The sequence below is a fragment of the Vipera berus genome (genome assembly GCF_964194415.1).
Source record: "Vipera berus genome assembly, chromosome: 1".
NCBI classification, from domain to species: domain Eukaryota; kingdom Metazoa; phylum Chordata; class Lepidosauria; order Squamata; family Viperidae; genus Vipera; species Vipera berus.
The window spans coordinates 23,667,009-23,686,264 of NC_138202.1; the positions used below are offsets into that span (position 1 = coordinate 23,667,009).

A 19,256-nucleotide genomic window follows, 5' to 3' on the forward strand; every position below is an offset into this window, starting at 1 on the left:
TCCCATAGTCTCAATATATTTAGCCTATAAAATGCTACTTAAGTGTCTGGGCACCAAAATTGAATGTCAATAGCCAATAGCCAAGCAGTTCTTGGCAAGTAAATGAGTCTGCCTTGTTGGACAAACAGAGCAGGAATTTTATGTGCAGTAAAATATAAATATAAATCTTTTCTTCTTCTTTAGGTGCATCAATAGTCTTGGAATCATCCAGACTGGCTAGAAAATTTTCCTCTCTCTGGCTTGTTACAGACAGAAGTAGCATGTTCTTTTATGAACAAGAAACAAGAGTAAAAAAGAAAAAGTTTCAGAATTATGGTGTAGGCGAAGATGAGAGATTGGCAATGTTGACGTGTTCAGCTTGGAATCACACAGTCTAGGGGTAAAAAAACTTTTCTCTCCAGAGGGTAGTAAATCTACTCATAGAGAACATGCCGGTAGTGGGCATCGTTAAAACCACTGTTAGGCTGTCCCTTGATTTTTTTTTTCAGAGGGTTTTTGAAATTAAGCCATGATCAACTTCAGGTTTGGGCACAATGGGAAGGTCAATAGAAAAGTGTGTGGTATTTCTCCCACCTGATCTTTGAAACATCCACTGAGCTGAGGGAGGATCCATCATCACATTTTAAGAAAATATTGTCAAATTTATCCTCATCTTTGGAGGGTGGATTTCATTCTTTCCATTTCATTCCCTTTTTAATTTGTGCAGAGAAAAAAATGAGTCAGGAATGGTTGTTGGAAAGATTATCTAGTGTGCAATGACTGGAAACATTACTAGGTTAAAACACTGCTTTTTCTTCCTCCCATTCCATTATCTCCTTCCCACCTGCTCAGAAAAAACGGTGCTGGTGCCAGAGTTTTGAGATGAGAAGGCAAATGGATGAGGCAGAAAATTAATAGACAGGAAAATGACCCTGACCTTAGCTTGGCAGGAACATTCAATGCAATGCTTTGCTACTTCTTTTCTGGACAATTTATAGCAATGTCATCATTAAGAACAAGCTTGCCAGTGGCTGGGTTTTTTTTTAATTATAATGACACAATTCATCAGCTTTGTCCCATTTAACTCCCCCACAAAGAAATGTAAAAAAAAACCTTTTGTGGGCTTGTAAGGAAGCTTTCTAGGGACTAAGCAATTCCAAGGAGTGTAGGAATTAGATCTACAGTCACTCATAAACTAAGGGATAATGGAAGTGGGTGAGTGGGTACATAGTCCCTTTGATTTCAGGAGAGGGGGAATTCTTGGAAATGTAAAGTCAGTCTCTGACAATGTTTAGAACTGAAGCTGCAATCCTATATGCATTTATTTGGAAGCCACATCTATTTCATTTAATAATACCTACTTTCAAGTAGTCATATATAGGCTATGCACACTAACTTCTAAGTACCTTTGTTTGCCATCACTAATGAATAGAATAGAGTAGGGTAGGGTAGGGTAGGGTAGGGTAGGGTAGAGTAGAGTAGAGTAGAATAGAATAGAATAGAATAGAATAGAATAGAATAGAATAGAATAGAATAGAATAGAATAGAATAGAATAGAATAGAATAGAATAGAATAGAATAGAATAGAATAGAATAACAGAGTTGGAAGGACCTTGGAGGTCATCTAGTCCAATCCCCTGCTCAAGCAGGAGACCCTATACCAGGGGTGTCAAACTGCCAGCCCGTGGGCTGGACGTGTCATCCAGAAGCCACGCCCACCCCATTTCCGGTAATGGCAAAACTGTCCCAATACGTTGCGCGATGTCACATGACGTCACGAGTTTGACATGTCTGCCCTATATCATTTCAAATAAATGGCTGTCCAATCTCTTTTTAACAGCCTCCAGTGATGGAGCACTCACAACCTCTGAAGGCAAGCCATTCCATTGAATGATCATTCTCACCACTAGATTGCTTCTCTCCTTGATTAATTCCCATCCATTGTTTCTTGTCTTGCCTTCTGGTACCTTAGAAAATAGTTCAACCCCTCTCATCATTGTGGTAGTTCCTCAAATATTAGACCACTGTTATCATGTCTTCCCTAGTTCTTTTCACTTGACTAGATATATCCAATCCCTGCAGATAAAATGGGCTCAGTTCAAACTAGCCGCTAGGTTTAGGGTTAGGTTAAAGAATTGTCACTTCCCCACATTTTCCATTTGACTCTTCTATTTTGTGTAGAAATCATCCTTTGGAAAGGAACCTACTTATGGTCCACCTGCTCTGATGCAACCTCTTCTTCAGCAACACAGCAAAATATGAGAGTTAGTTCCTACACTGTCAGTAAAAAACAAGATAAAAACAAATCTGGTCACCATAAAAGGACAGGTGGAAAAAGACAGCCACTGAAAAAATGCCCATTATGTAGGACAGGAGGAAAAAGTATACCATGTCTTCAACCCTGTTTGTCTAAATCAAGTTTATTTATTTGTATATTTAATTTGTACACTGCCCGACTCCCAATGACTCTAAATAAAGTAGTAAATACAGTAAAAAAAAGTACAATATAGGGAGAAAAAACAAACCATGAAGCATCGAAATACACCCACTCCTTGAAAGGTGTACTTCCATCCTATCTAAAGGCCTAGGTAAAGAGCGGGGGGGGGGGCAGTTTGCAAGCACCTGGATCTCAGGTGGGACCTCATTCCAGTAAGAGGTGCTGCAGCAGAGAAGGTGCACTTCTAGGATTCCAGTAGGTTGTTGAATTGAAGGAACTCAGAATGTATCAACCTTGCTGGATTAAGACAGTTTGGGAGGTAGGTGGTCCCTCAAGAAACCAGCCTCTGTGCCATGTAGGGCTTTACAGTAACAAACAGCATCTTGAATCATATCTGGAAGCAAACTGGCAACCAGTGCAAGTTATGAAGCGGAGGTGTTTACATGGGCATACTGAGGTGTGCCCATCAGTGCCACATTATGGACAAGTTGAAGCTTCTGGGCTGCCTTCTGTATAGTGTATTGAGTACAGGTAGTCCTCGGCTTAAGACCACAATTGAGCCCAACATTTCTGTTGCTAAGTGAGACATTTGTTATGTGAGTTTTGCTCCATCGTATCACCTTTCTTGCTACAGTTGTTAAGTGAATCATTGCAGTTGCTAAGTTAGTAACACGGCTGTTAAGGGAATCTGGCTTCCCCATTGACTTTGTGTGTCAGAAGTTCCCAAAAGGACCTGATCTTCATAAATGCGTGCCAGTTGCCAAGCGTCCAGATTTCAATCACGTAACCACGGGGATGCTGCAATGATCATAAATGGGAAAAATGGTCATAAGTCACTTATCAATGCTGTGACAATGGATGAGAATCAGCAGCCATTTTTACTTTTGCTTCTAACATGCCTTTTCTATTCTTTTGGAGTTCATATGTAGAAGTGAGGATGGGGTGACTGCTTGAGGGTTTAGCTAGCCATAACAACGTAGAAGTGTGGGAACTCAAGGACATGGTCTGATAAGGTTTGGGCGGGCTGAGGGGCCAGTGAGAAAAGCCCGCGTCTTGCGTTAATTGGGGAATGTGATTTATGACAACGTTTGTGGACTGGGAATTGCAACTGGTTACTTTGTGTCTGGGGAGAGGGAACTTCAGTTTTGGGTTCAACTATGTAAGTGCCGATACTTTGTTTCCTAATAAAATGTTCTTTAGGGAAGAATTTTTGCCTTGAAGTTCTTTTACTGGTTTCATCTATCGGAACTATGACATCACTTTTTTCAGTGCCGTTCTAGCTTCGAATGGTCAGTCAAGGACTTATCTGTAATCAAGCCACAAGGTGACCAGGGTGTGAGTGAACAGTTTTGTTTTTTTTATATCACTGCTGTTGATGAAACTTTTTGGATTATGGCTCCCTAACTTTTTTCCACAGCTATTCCTTATTCTCAGTTCTTGGATTTCCTTGGAAGCTTCTTCAAGTGATTCTGAAGACTCAGCCAAAGTTGCAAAGCTGCTTCAGAGCTAGCATCACAAGGTTTCTGACTGAAAAGGATCAAGGAGCCAGTGTGGCTTAGTGATTAAAGCACCAGGCTAGAAATCAAGAGACTGTGAATTCTAGTCCTGCCTTAGGCATGAAATCCGGCTGGGTGACTTTGGGCCAGTCACTCTCTCTCAGCCTGACTACCTTACAGGGATGTTGTTGTGGGGAAAATAGGCAATGGAAGGAATAAGTATGCTCACTGCCTTGACTTATTTATAACAATAATAAAGGCGGGAAAATAAACAAATAAATTTAACCAATTAATGTTTATACATTTTGAAATCATTGATTTCATTGCATCTAAGCGCTGGCAATTGCAGCTTGCAATTCCAAGATTTAATAAAAGGCGCAAAACTTAGCATTACAAAAGCCCAGATTTTTTTTAAAAAGCACTTTGATTGACCTGTTTAAATACAATCATGTGCACGTTAAGCACTTTAAAATTTAAGACACCAGAGAAATACTTTTAATTTATTTAATTATTTTTATCACTCTTGAGGATTAATCGCAGTACCAATACAATAAAAGGTCCATGATAAACCCCCAAATTAAACTTAATTAAATTAAAATTAAAATCAAAACATCCATGGCAAGTGAAAATTAAAGCCTACTGAAATTGGAGCATCATTTTGACAAGCAATAGAACTAACGATACCAATGAGTATACTATACACATATTTGTTTTACAGGTATAATTTAAGGTGGCAATAAAATCAGACTCCCTTAGCAGGCACCTGGGATTTTACGCGGGAAAAATATATCCAGGGTATAGCTAAGGATGCCAGCCTTTTAAACTGGCATATGGCACAGTACTCATGACAGAAAGTGGTACCTTTATAAAATGTAAAAGGAAGTGATCACGATTGTTTCTGGCCATTGCTACTGAAGTTGGTTCTTACTATGCCCAATTTCTGAATAATGAAATGGGACCATTTGCATAACTTCCAGAAAAAAAGCTATTCGCTGAATGAATGTCTGAACATAGCTTTGAAACCACATGTTCATACATACCATCGTGCTCTTCCCTTTCAGGGTAAACAGAGGGAATAAGACTGAGAAATCAAATCAAATAAAGGCCTGATGTAAGAGAAAGAACAGAAACGTAGCTCAAAATTAGTTCATACTCTTTGTCACTCACTGCAGCCCTTCATATATTTCTATCCTTGTAAACCCTGTAGATAAACTGTGTGTAGGTAAACGTCTCCCCTGTAGATAAACTGCATGGTATGGACAGATTTGAACCCAGTAGGTTAGAAACCAGAAGACTGTGAGTTCTAGTCCTGTCTTAGGTGCAAAGGTACCTGAGTGATCATGGGCCTGTCATTCTCTCTCTAGGAAGCAAGCAATAGCAAACATTTTTGAAAAACCTTGCCAAGGAAACTGCCGGGACTAGTTCAGGCCTTCACCTGGAGCCAAAAATTGATCCGAAGGCACACTCACCTCACACCCACACAGAAAAGGCTTTTCAAATACAGGAAGTCCTCGACTTACAACAGTTCATTTAGAGACCGTTTGAAGTTACAACAGCACTGAAAAAAGGGGACTTATGACGGTTGCAGCGTCTCCACAGTCATGTGATTTATATTCGGCTGCTTGGCAATTGGTTCATACTTATAACAGTTGCAGTGTCCCAGAGTCAGGTGATCTCCTTTTGCGACTTTCTGACAAGCAAAAACAATCAGGAAACCAGATTCCTCTAACAAATGTGGCAAAAAAAAGTTGCAAAGTGGGGCAAAACTCACTTAACAAATTTCTCACTTAACGACATACATTTTGGGCTCAATTGTGGTCATAAGTTGAGGACTACCTGCAATCAGAGGCTAGGAGACCATTCATAGGGCTTAAATGGGAAGAATGGGGACCAGACTGGCCCTAAAATCCAGTCAGAAACAAAGAAGTTCATAATTTCCTCAAGGCTGCCTGTTAGGTATGAGGACAATTTAGTAATATTCTCCCACCCCCGCCTCCAAATCTCATTCATTCCAGACATCTTTCATTCAACCGCTCTGAGAGATTACTTTTTAAAAGATGGATTATTTTTCCCAGCTTTTGAGAGAGATGAAGTTGCTTGCCTTCTGGTTTCTTCTTGGAAAATATTGCAACACAATTTGACTAAATCATCTGATGCCCCCTTTGGCCTTTCCCAACCATTAGATTCCTGTAGTGGCCACTTCGCCTGTCGAGTGGAAGGGATTCCTGAGCTCAGATGACCTTGAAGAAGATCCCGCCACCCCCCGGGTTGTAATTAGCAAGCCATCTTTTGTGCCTGGATGCCCACAGTTGCTTAAGGGAGAAATGAGATTACTGGAGCAGAGTGAAACAAAAAACGCCTCTAGGGAGGGTGAGAAGCTAAAAGGAAGGCAGGAAGAGCTGGATGGAGGAAGGGAAAGGGCAAGAGAACAGAAGGAGGATTAGTTAAAAGCACCGGCCCTTCAGCCAAGGGCTTCAAATGAAAAAGGAAAATATAATGAACAATGAGGTACTGTAGTCAGGCGTGTTCCAGAAAGAAACATATTGCTTTTTCTTCGGCGTACAATGTTTTTCTGGCATCTGGTTGCCAGAGGTGGTTTTATTTTTATTTTATTTTTTATTTTAATTCCATTTATATCCCGCCCTTCTCCCAAGACTCAGGGCGGCTTACAAGCTTAGCAGTAGCCTTCATTCTATGTATATGCCTGCTTATGTATATGCCTGCTCCTTTCACCGCGATCTGAAAACATACCTGTTCGAACAAGCCGGCCTGGCCTGAGGGGGGATTGGTGGGGTTTTATTATCATTTTATTGGGGTTTTTATTAATGTATTAACTGTTTTTATGGGCATGTATTTAATTATCTTTTAATTTTTGTAACTCTTGTTTTATTCTTGCCCTGTACACCGCCCTGAGTCCTTCGGGAGAAGGGCGGTATAGAAATATTAATAAATTAAATTAAAATTAAAAATTATTAGGGCTTTCACACACACACACCCAAGCGGCATTATTACAAAGTCAGTTTAATTGCCCCCAACAATCTGGGTCCTCATTTTACCTACCTCGGAAGGATGGAAGGCTGAGTCAACCTTGAGCCTGGTGGGACTCGAACCTGCACTAATTGCAGGCAGCTGGTGTTACTTAAGGAGGCATTAGCCCACTGCTCCACCAAGGCTCTTAAAATGTGTGTATCTCTTTACAGGCATATTTGGCTGGACTGGGGGATGGAGAAGAGAGGTGTGCCCAGTTGTATCTTAATATTGTCCCTCTCACGTGTACTGTTCAGGTATGGGTGACACAGTATGCCAAGCAACAGTGCGGTCAAAGGGTCTGAGGGGCGGGATTATATTCCTGTGCACTAACCTCCACAACATTTGCATAGTGTTGTGCCTAATGCTAATGGGTTTGGCATCCAGGCATTTCCCCCCCAACTAAACTGATTCCACATTTAGCTTTAATTATACTTTGCTTGATGAGCAAATTGTACTCTCTCTAGTCCCACTGGATATGTGACTGGCTGAGGGTAGGCTTTTAGAAAAGCAAGTTGGAAGGAGATGCAGCCATGTGTTTGCATATGTGAGAAAGAAAGAGAGTGTGGGTAACAATAATTAGGAAATATGCTGTCTCTCTACGCTGAACAGAAAACCTAAGCAAGATTGGAAGCCTACTAGAATCTTAGCTGCTGTGTGTTGTCACCAGTCCCTTGATATCTCTTAGGCTCTTGATGGACCTACAGTTGATAATTTAGGGAAAACAGAAATAGTATCACTTTAATTCACTCTAAAAGGATGACTATGATTTTTAAGCTGTGCTGATGTGGGTTAAATGTGGGCAATTATATGTTGGTTGCATTTCAATTAATCAATCAGAACAGAACTGGAAGGGATCTTGGAGGACTTCTAGCCCAACTCTCTGTTCAAGTAAGAGACCTACACCATTTCAGACAACTGGCTGGCCAGTCTCTTCTGAAAGACCTCCAGTGATGAAGCATCCACAACTTCAGAAGGCAAGTTGTTCCACTGGTTGATTGATTTCACCATTAGGAAGTTTCTCCTTAATTCCAGGTTCTTCTCTCCTTGATCAGTTTCCTTCCATTGTTTCTCATCTTGCCTTCTGGTGTTTTGGAAAATAGGTTGACCCATTCTTCTTTGTGGCAGACCCTCAAATACTGGAACACTGCTGTCATGTCCTTCTTTTCTCTAGACTAGCCATACCCACTTCCTGCAGCCTTATACAGTATATAGTATGTATACAATTTAGTATACAGTATGTCTGTGTGGGAGAGGGGAGTTGCTAAGGGCTGCAAAGAGCAGAGCAATCACGCCAAATGGGTAGAACTATGTCAAGAATTTCACCAAAGTTGAGACACTTTTTGTCAGTTTGGAGAAAGTACTTAAAGAACAACAAATCAGAATAGTGGCCTGTATGTTAGTTTTCAAAGCAGGCAACTACCATCACCATCTCTTGCTTTATTGCATATCCATAATGCAGGGTTTAATCACCTTTATATTTGCCCAAATATCAGGTGCCAATGTAGAGGGTTAGTCCTCATGTCCCACTAAACACAGAATACCAAGACCTTGCTAACCATTTTTAAAGAATATATCATTTGCCACTAGCCCTTGGAATACTCTAAATGACAAAGTAATATCCCCAAATAGAAAATATGGTGACCCAAAACCCTTTTGTTGGCAGAAACAGTCATTAGGGACAGAAAGAGCAACCAACAGTGGACAGAACCTGGCTCTTGTTCCTGGCTTAAATTGACCAGAGTGCCAGTGGGTCTTTGTTGTTGTTGTTGTTGTTGTTGTTGTTGTTGTTGTTTTTAAAATAAAGTGTTTGTTTGTAATGTTCAGTCAGGCATTAGCAGCCAGAAGCACCTGTAGAAGCCAACTGCTCAGTTTTTCTAGCATCCCCAGCCAAAATGGCTTTGGAAGTCATTCCCCAGTGTGTGTGGTGATGGTGGTGGTGGGGAGAATGTATATAGAGACCTACAGCAACTCTTGACTGTGTTTTCACCAACAGCATCAATGAAGTGTTTTCAATGAAGTGTCACAACTTGTAATGGACTGTGAGAGTAACCCTGAAGAAGAGGAGGAAGATAAGGAGGAAGATTTTTCTTATCTGACAAAGGCAAAGGTCAGATAAGAGAAATCTGAGGCCAAAGCTAGAATGAGAACGGAGAAAGCATTTCAGACTTGATCCTCCTTAGTATTCTTGTAGAGTGGCAAAATTCTGTTATTGCAATCCTACAGTAAAAGTAGTTTTAATATTCATGTTTTTGATGTTCAAGTCTGGCCTAACTCGAAGGCTTAACATAATTCCGTAGCCATATCCACGTTGGGCTGTTGTTTAATAACAGTGCAAGTAGTTTGTACTGCCTTCCTTTGAGGGTGTTTTCTTTGAAACCTCCTTGCCTACAGCCTTGGGATTTCCACATTTAAATCTACTAATTGTTTTCTAGGATCAGCCAAGTAGTAGATGTTGCCACCTATTACTATTGACATCAGTCTGGATTATGGACCAATGTATGTATGTGTGTTAAAGTGCAGCTTCATTTCTTTTGTGACTAATATTTATTAGCTGACTTTAAAAGCACTTGAAATTAAGCTTTGGGAAAAAAAAAAAGGCAGGGGGGAAGGGATAATTAATCTTGAGCTCATGTAAGTGACATTTTGGGGAGTGGGTGTGTGCTTCACTCAGGTGTGGTTGGTGTACCAATTATAGCCATACCTGGAGCAGGATGCCTTGGTGTCCATAATTCAGGACTCTTCAAACTTGGCTCTTTTATGACTTGTGGACTTCAACTCCCAGAATTCCTGAGTCAGCTGGCTCAGGAATTCTGGGAGTTGAAGTCCACAAGTCATAAAAGGGTCACATTTGAAGACCCCTGCCATAATTCATGCCTTTATCATCACTTGCTGGACTACTGCAATACAATCTATGTGGGGCTCCCTTTGTAGATAACCCAGAACTATAGCTGGGGCAAAGCACAGTAACCAGAATCCTGGTAAGACAATCTCACAGTGCAGAATAACATCTATTTTAGACTCATAACACTGGTTAGCAGTAGACTTTGAACCCAATTTGAAGTTCTAGACCAGGGGTTTTCAAACCTGGCCCTTTTATGGCTTGTGGACTTCAACTCCCAGAATTCCTCAGCCAGGCACGCTGGCTGAGGAATTCTGGGAGTTGAAGTCCACAAGTCATAAAAGGGCCAAGTCTGAAGACCCCTGGTCTAGATATTATCTTTAAAGCCTTACATAGCAGAGCACCAAGATATAGCAAGCAGCACCTTGCCGGAATATAGTCTGTAGGCCCAGTTTAGTCATCACAAGAGAGCCTGCTGAAAGTCTGCTCCAGGTTATATGGGGGTAACCGAATGGCAGATCTTGCATAGTAGCCAACACATTTTCATAAGCAGGCTAAAACCTATTTCATTGTGCGAAAGTCCAATTGATTGGGGCACCACAATGGTTTTTAATAGGAATGGTACTGTTTTCTGCCCAGAAGTCATTGGGCTTAGAAATATGAAATAAAATTAGTACATGAGTAAAATAAAAGGTTATTGAAATTGCACTGAGGCTCCAGGTATAATTTAAATTATTGTCACTTGTGTAAGCAGTTGACAGATATAAATTATGAGGAATTCCTTCCTTCTGCTTGCCTGAGCAGTAAACATTGTCCTTCGCCAAGACAAACAGAGCTTTGTTCCTGTGCTGGTTGTGAAGCTATTTCCCATGGTTAAAGCATGTTAGCAGGCCCCTGACATGAAATGATGTCAATCTATCTGAAAAGGTCAGTCTTAGGCTGCTGTTTTGACAGGAAAAAATTACTGGCCAGAGGCCACAGAGGGCCATAAAGGGCTTTTTACATTATATCCTAATGGGCAGAACCAATTGGAAGTAAAGGGAAGTAGTTCAAAAGTTCATTTTTCCTCTCCATTAGCAATTTCCAATTTTATGGGGCCCTAGTGAGATGCTCTCAGACTCTACATCTCCACATGTTTTCTCTTTCTTTTCCTCTTCATTTCTCCCCACTTATTTACCCTCTCCTTTCAGCCTTAATTTAAAACAATTTTTCTCCACCTCAGCAACTTTAAAATATGTAGACTTCAACTCACAGAAATCCCCAGCCAGCATCAGTGGCTGGGGAATTCTGGGAGTTGAAGTCCACACATCTTTAAATTGTTGAGGCTGAATACCACTGGTCTAAAATAATTACTCAGAAACAGAGTACAAGACCGCTGGAGAGCTCTGCTTGACTCTTCACAATGCTTCCATAAAGAGTGAAAATGAGAACCAGCAGCCAGACTAGGAGACCAAAAGTCAGCAGAGGAGACTTTGGCAGGTGTCTGACAAGTTAATCCATGGTTTCAATCCAGTCATAACTTAAACAAGTTATGGTGTCTTCAGGGGTGTCTTCAAAGTGTGATGAATAAGTTAAGATGGTGGTTTGGCTTCAGTGATACAACTGAAGGTCTACTTCAGTTGGGGGCAATTAAGCTGACTTTGTAATAATGCCGCTTGGGGGGTGTATGAAAGCCCTAATAAGCAGGCATATACATAGAATGAAGGCTACTGCTAAGCTTGTAAGCCGCCCTGAGTCTTCGGAGAAGGGCGGGATATAAATGGAATTAAAATAAAAAAATACTTCATCTGGGTTAGCTTCCATGAAGTGTTTGTGGTTTGTTGTATTGTTTATTTTAGTCCATTATCAGCAGAAGCTACTGGACAGTCATCCCCTGCACCAGATCCTAGATATGTAATACTGCAAATACCAATCCTATCTCTGTACCTGGACAGCACAGCAAGGGGTAGGTAAAAATGCCTGCATGTTCCATAAGTATATGTAGGATGAGAGGATATCCATCCTCTTTGTAGTCACACATCTCTACCGAGTTACCTCAGAAATGGGATTGCTGCCATGTAGCCAGATCCTATGTGAAAAATAGGATGGGTGGTAAGAGTGTGGAAAGGAGAAATGGATATTTAAATGGGAGATAAAATTACATCCTTTTCACTCTCTTCACTTATATTTTGTGGGATAACTCAATTCAAACAAATAAACAAAAAAATACACTTTACAAAAGCTCAATGTAGAGGCATTGAGAAAAAAAAATATGGATTACAATATGTATAGAATCCTTTACCTACAATTCTATCTGGTATAGTCATAAGAATTATACAGTGTCCCAAAAGTCTTAGTGCAGTTTTTAAAGCTTAAAACGGCACTGTCTTTTGGGACACCTTGTATTGTATTGTTATCCATAACACATTATAAAAGCTAATGTGTTGCTACCCTATGAACTGAATATCCCTACTTCAGCTTTGCACATATTGGTCCTGTTTCTAATACGTCATGAATATGTAGCCCAGTTTGTGAAGAAAATGCATTACCAAGTAGCAGAGTAGAGATAGGGAGAAATCAGATGCAAACATCTAATTCCATAATTTCAATGCAACACGCAACCTGAAATTTAGTTATCATTCACAATTCAAAATTCTCCTAATTACACCACGATAAAAGGGGAAATCAACAAAAAAAACCCATATATTTGTGAGAATTATGTACAAATTTCTATTACTGAAGTTATTTGCAAAAGGTAGATTCATTAGGACAAGAGGCATATGTCAGTAGAACTGTGCACCCAAAGTAGTTTTTGTATGTGTGTAAATGTTTTTTTGGAAGATGAGAAATCTTTAAATTCAACACATCAGATTTGACATATGGTACATGGAAAAATTAAAAATGGAGAAACTGAAATAGGCAAACACAATTCATATTCAAAGAAGAAATCTGTTCTTATACAACTTCTTTCTGCTTCTTTCTTCTACATCACATTCACACATTCTGCTATCTTTAAAGTCTCTCCCAACAGGTTTCATTTTAGTTATGTGCCCCTTTCTCCAAGGTCCCTTCCCCATCAGCTAGCCAGCTAAGAGATTAATCTGAGACAGACTAAACCCTGGGATCTATGTTAGTGCTTAATGCTCACTTAATACTGGTGAAAAATCTTCCTTTAATTGTGTCCAAAATACCTTCTCTCCATTTATAAACAACACATATCATTGTGTACTTGGAAGTAGAGAGAGCCATTTTCTATATTCAGACCATTTTTTTCACTAGTGACTTATAACATTTTCTAGCGCCATCCAGCCATCATTGAAGCAACATAAACTCTGTCCTCATTACCATTATATTAGCACAAAGAGAGTTAGGTGATTGTAGAAGCCCTGCTCTTCCCATTTCAGGGATTGCAATCTGCCTGGCAACCTCTAGCTATACAAAGATTCTGTAGTGAAGTCCATGATAACATTCCCTAAATGAGGACAAAGAGACATTTAAAAGGAAATGGAAGGCCAGTTAATCCTATCCTATGAGCATAGGATACTGGAAAAATACAGCAATCTCATCCCTGCTTTTTTCCCCTCTTCCTCCCCCAGCTGCATTCACTGACAGTGTAAAACTCACCTCACCAAGCCCCCCAGTATCTTATTGCTTGCTACTGCAGGCATCTTGGTGCAAACACTTGAATGGCAGCCAACAAAGAAGATGGGCAGGCCGGGCAAAATATGTGACACACCAGCTCAGGTGTTTCTTGAATACAAAATCAAGATGCATTTTCAGAACACATACATTAGTTGGCAGGATAGACCGCTAGAATTCCAGCAAAGAGAATCAAAGACTGGGAAGTGAAATCTGTTTACAGATAGGGAGACTGACTCATTAGAGGTAGGAGGAAGAATAAGATGGAGGAAATCAAGGGAGGGAAAAATGATGAAAAGGTAACGAAGCAGCTCTTTGATGAAAATAAAAACTACACGTTGCATAAATGCTTAAAATATGGAACAGGGAGGAGAGAGATGGAAAAGAAAGATAGACTAATGGATTGAGGAACGAGTCATCTAGCCATGAAGGATTATGATTCTAATATTGGTGAAGAAATCAAGAGTTGAGAGAAGGAAGACCAGAATTGTTGTTATGTTCCACAGCATGCCTTCAGGCATTGCTGGGCTACAACTCCATCATTGGCTGAGTATGATGGGAGCAGTGCTCTAGTAAACATTTATGGACAACAAGTAAAAGAAAAGGTACACTAAAACAGGAGGATTGGAATAAAATTGTTTTAGAGAAAAAGTAAGAGAAAGAAAGACAGCTATAAGAAAGAGGGAAGAGAGATCAATGGATACTTAGGAGAAAGATCACAGGGACCCAGTGCAAAGGCTGAAATGATGATTTTCATCTCTTGCCAAGGTATTTTATCATACTTGCTCTGTTCATTAGTCGGAGCCCCCATCCCAGGACTGACCTTATGCAGTTTCCACATGGCGCCCAGCGCCTTCACCTCATGACTGGAATGCTTGCCTTCCTCCAGACACTGGTAACAAACAGGCATCTTGCACTGCACACAGTACATGCTGTGATTCTCTAGCTCATGGTCAGTGCAGGTAGAGATCTTGCGTGGGCTGAGCCTCCGGCTGACCCGGCCCTGAGCTGGAGGGACCAAACGGTGCTTAGCCAGGGGACCCCGTGGCGGATGGCAGCGCAGCCGGCATGGGTCACAATAGAAGACGTCGCACTGTTCACACATGACCGTGGCCTCCTTGGGTACCTTCTCACACAGTTGACAGCGCAGAGCAGCTGCTTTGCTTTGCTGGTAACGGTCAATGACACCCTCCAAGACACGGTTCTTGGGGAAACCACGAAGGCCCCGCTCATCCAGAATCAGGCTGCGATGGCACTGTGGGCAGGTGAGGCAGGAATTGCGTGGCACCGGTGCCAATGAGGCAGTGGCTGAAACCGGTGGGAGATGTGCAGCTGGAGGGACAGTTGGAGGGAAGACACGCACACCATTGGGTGACTTCTGACATGGTGTAGTAGGTGCACTGGCAAAGCCACCATATGAGCCATAGCCGCTGTCTGCCTCGCTGTACAGGCTCATCTTGTCCAGGTCCAGGTAGTCATAGTCAGATGAGGAGCCAGCTGACCCCGAGGCACGCCGGCTCTGAGGCGACTCCGTCTCTGGCGTCTGCACCAGGATGTTTCGGGCACATGCCTGACACAGATTGTGTGAACAGGGTAGGATTAGAGGTTCTCGGTAGAAGGAGCCGCATACCGGGCATTTGAGCTCCTCTTCCATCTCTTCCATGGAGGGTCTCTCAACGCCTTCGAGCCGCGGTTCAGCGGCCCTGATGGGACAGGAGTTGAAGAGTGAGCGCGCTTTCAGTACCACGGACAGCGAACCAACCAAGCGAGCCGCGCTCGTCTCCAGCTTGGCTCACCCCGAGCCAAGCTAGATAAGCAATGCCAGCTCTGAACTCCTGCAGCCTTCCCACCGCTTTGTGAGCTCCGCCCTCTTGGCTCATCATTGGCCGTTTGCGCCGAGTGCTGAGACGCCATTGGACCAAGGCAGTCTCCTAGACCCCCGCCTGTCTCGGGAAACTTCGCTTTCACCGGCCTGTTTTTCAACCCCGCCTGCTCCACTGCATGAATAAGAGGCAGGCGGCGGTACTGCTGTGAAAGGCAGAGAGCGCCTGAGCCTGATAGATGTCCTCGGACATGCAATTGGTGATCATGGGGGGGGGGGGGAGAGGTATGTGTGTATGTGTGTGAGAGACAGGGTGTGGAAGATACAACACACACACCACTCCTTGCAAATTCCCCGTTCCATGAAACTAAAGTGTTAGTTATTAATCTCGTTAATAACCGCTTCCCTTTTTCTCCTGCCAGGAGTAGGAAGCTTAATGGCAATAGCCGTCCTTTTCTGTTTTCTTTCTGCGCACCAGTTAGCATTCAGACGTACCCCGCCTCTCAAATAGTTTATCAGAATTCTTGAATTGATAGGATGGGTTGGTCAGAAACTTGCAATTCCCAGCCAGAGATTGCTAGCAGCGAATTTTGAGATATTTAATCTAACGTATTTGAAGAGCATCCGGTTGGGGAGATTATATTTCATTTAGAGTTACATTGGATGCTCATTCTGCTGTCCTTTTCTTTGACACTGTCCAATTTTAAGCACTCAGAATATCCATCATACATCATAACATTCTAATGAATTATGCCACTGGGTAAAAGATGATCTGATCTATTTGCTGGAAGTTCAACTGGGATGACAAGAAGGAAACAAAGACAATTGTTGGGTCTTATTTATTCTGCCACTTACTATGTTATACAAACCTCTATCATGTTCTCCCCATACATTTATCTAAGGGGGCATTCATAGATCAGTTACAGAGTGTGCATTCTCTACATTCAGTCACTCATTTATTTTTCTTTCTCTTGATTGTGATGAACAGAACTGTGCTGAATGCTAAAATACTGAATTTAAATACAGCACATATGCTCAATACAACATTCCTTATTGTGTGTTTCACATGTCTGCTTGATCATTGTTTCTGTTTTTTTTCCAAAGGGAAGCATAAGGATGTGACGTTATTCAGAACAATGCACTTTTCTGTTTACTGTACTTCAAATCCCTATATCCTAGAAAGGAATTTGAAATCAACCTGCAATTATCTTCATAAACTCAAAATGCAGAGAAACACAAAAAGCTCAAAAGCAGTGTGACTAGGATAATATGTTCCATTACCACTATAAACCTCAGTTTGTCCCCAGCATTTATTTCCAACATAACTATCCTAGAGGAAGTAGTATAATTTCTGCAGATGTAATTCTAATCCACTAGTAAGAAATGTAATATAGGAATAATCAAAGATTTCTAGAAAGTATTTCACAATGTTACTTGTTAGAGACTCCTAAACAGCTTTGGGAATAATAGAGACAAATCTTCTCATGAACTAGTAAGTGAATTGAGAATAAACAGAGAATAAAAGTTTACTATGGAAGCATATGTAAAGTGAAGTCAGCCAAGAATTTAGTTTTGAACTAGTTGTCTTCATAAATAGTCTGGATTAGGTGATCAATGAGGCCAGTCAGATAGCCAAACTTGTTCATAATACATATTATTGAAGGAAATAAGAACAAAAAGAATGTTACAAACTTCCCAGGTTTCTAAAAACAGCAGGATACAAGTTTGAGGGTTGTTGTTTTTTTAACCAGGAAACTCAAAGCACATTTTGCATGGGTTTTTTTTCCTGGAAAAAGACGTAATTCTAGCATGTAGATCCAACAGAATTTTTTTTTAAAAAAAAATTAAGAATATGAGTTTAGGCTGGTAGACTAGATTAGAAAACTTCCAATATAATGACATTTGGATATCTGAAGCTAAAATCCCCAATAGAATCCACTTTGCAACAGCTGTAATCAAATAATGACTATATCATTGGCAATTTAGATTCTTACATTCAGATCCCAGATCCCATGGTCCATACTTCAGTTGTAAGGACAGCTTTACTTAGTCAAATTGTTGTTTTCCTGCTAGCAGGAAATTCCAATTTCTTCACTCCATCCTTTCATTTTATATATTATTACCCTACATTATTATTTTTATAAATAACTCAAAACAGTGAGCTATACTGATGCTCTAATGAATATACTAGGCAGGAACCCATGGTCATTTTGACTGGAATCAGCTGCTACAAGATCCTGTGTATGTATTAGTGAAGTCTCTTGACAACAGCTCCCAGATGCTCATTTGTAATCATGATTGCTTTTTTCTAGCTACAGTCTTCCCCTCATTCCAAACCTATCTTTCCTCTGGTGAGTAAAAGAATCATTCCCCGCTCCCTTCTCTTTTTCTCTCCTGAGGATTGCCTTGATCATTTTTCATCAAACCTGGATAAGAAATGTAGGAGTTTTTCTGTTTAACATACAAATTGGTTAGCCACCTGCCAAGAACTGGGAAAAGCACAGGTTGCTCTTTATCTAACCTTTCTCTTGATCATATATATCATATAACCCTGAAATTTGCTCCCAGACACAGCATCTCAGCAACTTTATTACTTAGCAAAAACAAGGCTTTGGATCATACAAAAGGTTGATTGTTCTTGTTTTGACTATGAAAGCAACAATACTTTTAAATGTGACTGTAATCATTTGTTGGTTGGTTGCTAAATCTTTGGAAAGACTCAGGAATGAATGGAAGCTGGAAAAAATTCCTGATTCCTTGTGTATGCAGTTTCTGTTTTGTTTTGGTTTTTTTTTTTTGTTTTCTTGCATCTCTTGGTCTAGAAAAGGGGTGTCAAACTGCTGGCCTGCAGGCCAGATGGGTCATGGCGAAACCCATCCCAGCTCCGGCAATGGGGAAAAAGGTGCGATATGTCGTGATACGTCAAGTGACATTGTGAGTTTGACACACCTGGTCTAGAAGCGAGATCTTGCTGTTGTGACAGGGATACTGTATATGTCTCCTTTGGTTTTTTCGAAGACATAACAGCACAGCTTAACATCCTGAGACTTTTTCCATTTTCAAAAGGAACTTTCTAAACTTTGTGATTTAAAAAAAAAGTGAAAATGGGTAAATGCTGTCTATGGGCATCTCAACCTTAAATTGACAGGAAAGATAAATTAAAGAAATCACAATTTAGGTAGCTCCTTGTTTTCGCTCAGAAAACTGAATAATTGCTGAAGTACACTGGTCCAATTTATCTGGGCAACACCAAGTTGGAAAACATTTGAATTAAAGTATTTGGAAGAAAATTTGGGAATGAATAGAATAGAATAGAATAGAATAGAATAGAATAGAATAGAATAGAATAGAATAGAATAGAATAGAATAGAATAGAATAGAATAGAATAGAATAGAATAGAATAGAATAGAATAGAATAGAATAGAATAGAATAGAACCTTGGAAGTCTTCTAGTCCAGCCCCCTCCTCAAGCAGGAGAACCTATACCATTTCAGGCAAATGGCTGTCCAGTCTCTTCTTAAAAACTTCCAGTGTTGCAGCATTCACAGCTTCTGGAGGCAGGTTGTTCCACAGGTTAATTGTTCTAACTGTTAGGATATTTCTCCTTAGAACACTCATATAGGTTTGCTGCACAATGTATAACAGGACTCCGCTCATTAATTAGATGTGGCAGTAAAGGGGATTAAAAAGTACCAACTCAAGAGAACAACCAGTTGGCATACAGCATTTTCTAAGAAAATTATGGATCATACAAACATTCTGACAGCAGTTTGAGCAGGAAGTGGGTTGAGAACACTTTTGGTGGCAATGAAATGCCAGAAGCAAAAACACTTTGCACTTTTCATCCTGTTGGTCTCTAGAAGAAAAGGGCAAAGATAAGTGACTCCTTTGTTTTTGCTCTGCTTTCTTCTGCTTGGAAGTCTGAGACTCTGAGGTTCTTCCCTTCTTGTCCTTCTTTCTTCTTCTATGCCACAAAGAAAATTTATCAGTCATGCTATGTATGTATGTATGTATGTATGTATGTATTTATTTAT

At 40.7% G+C, this 19,256-nt stretch overlaps 1 protein-coding gene across 1 annotated transcript in view; it reads right to left on the reverse strand.

Annotated features, from left to right (window-relative positions):
- TRIM9 (tripartite motif containing 9) overlaps positions 1–15,062 on the reverse strand; it is a gene marked incomplete at both ends in the record, with an annotated part of 64,635 nt that extends 49,573 nt beyond the window's left edge. Inside the window, one exon of the mRNA XM_081314960.1 lies at positions 14,223–15,062. Within this exon, the coding sequence (XP_081171086.1) occupies positions 14,223–15,062 (840 nt within the window). The remainder of the gene's footprint in view (positions 1–14,222) is intronic.
- Positions 15,063–19,256: the final 4,194 nt, after the last annotated feature.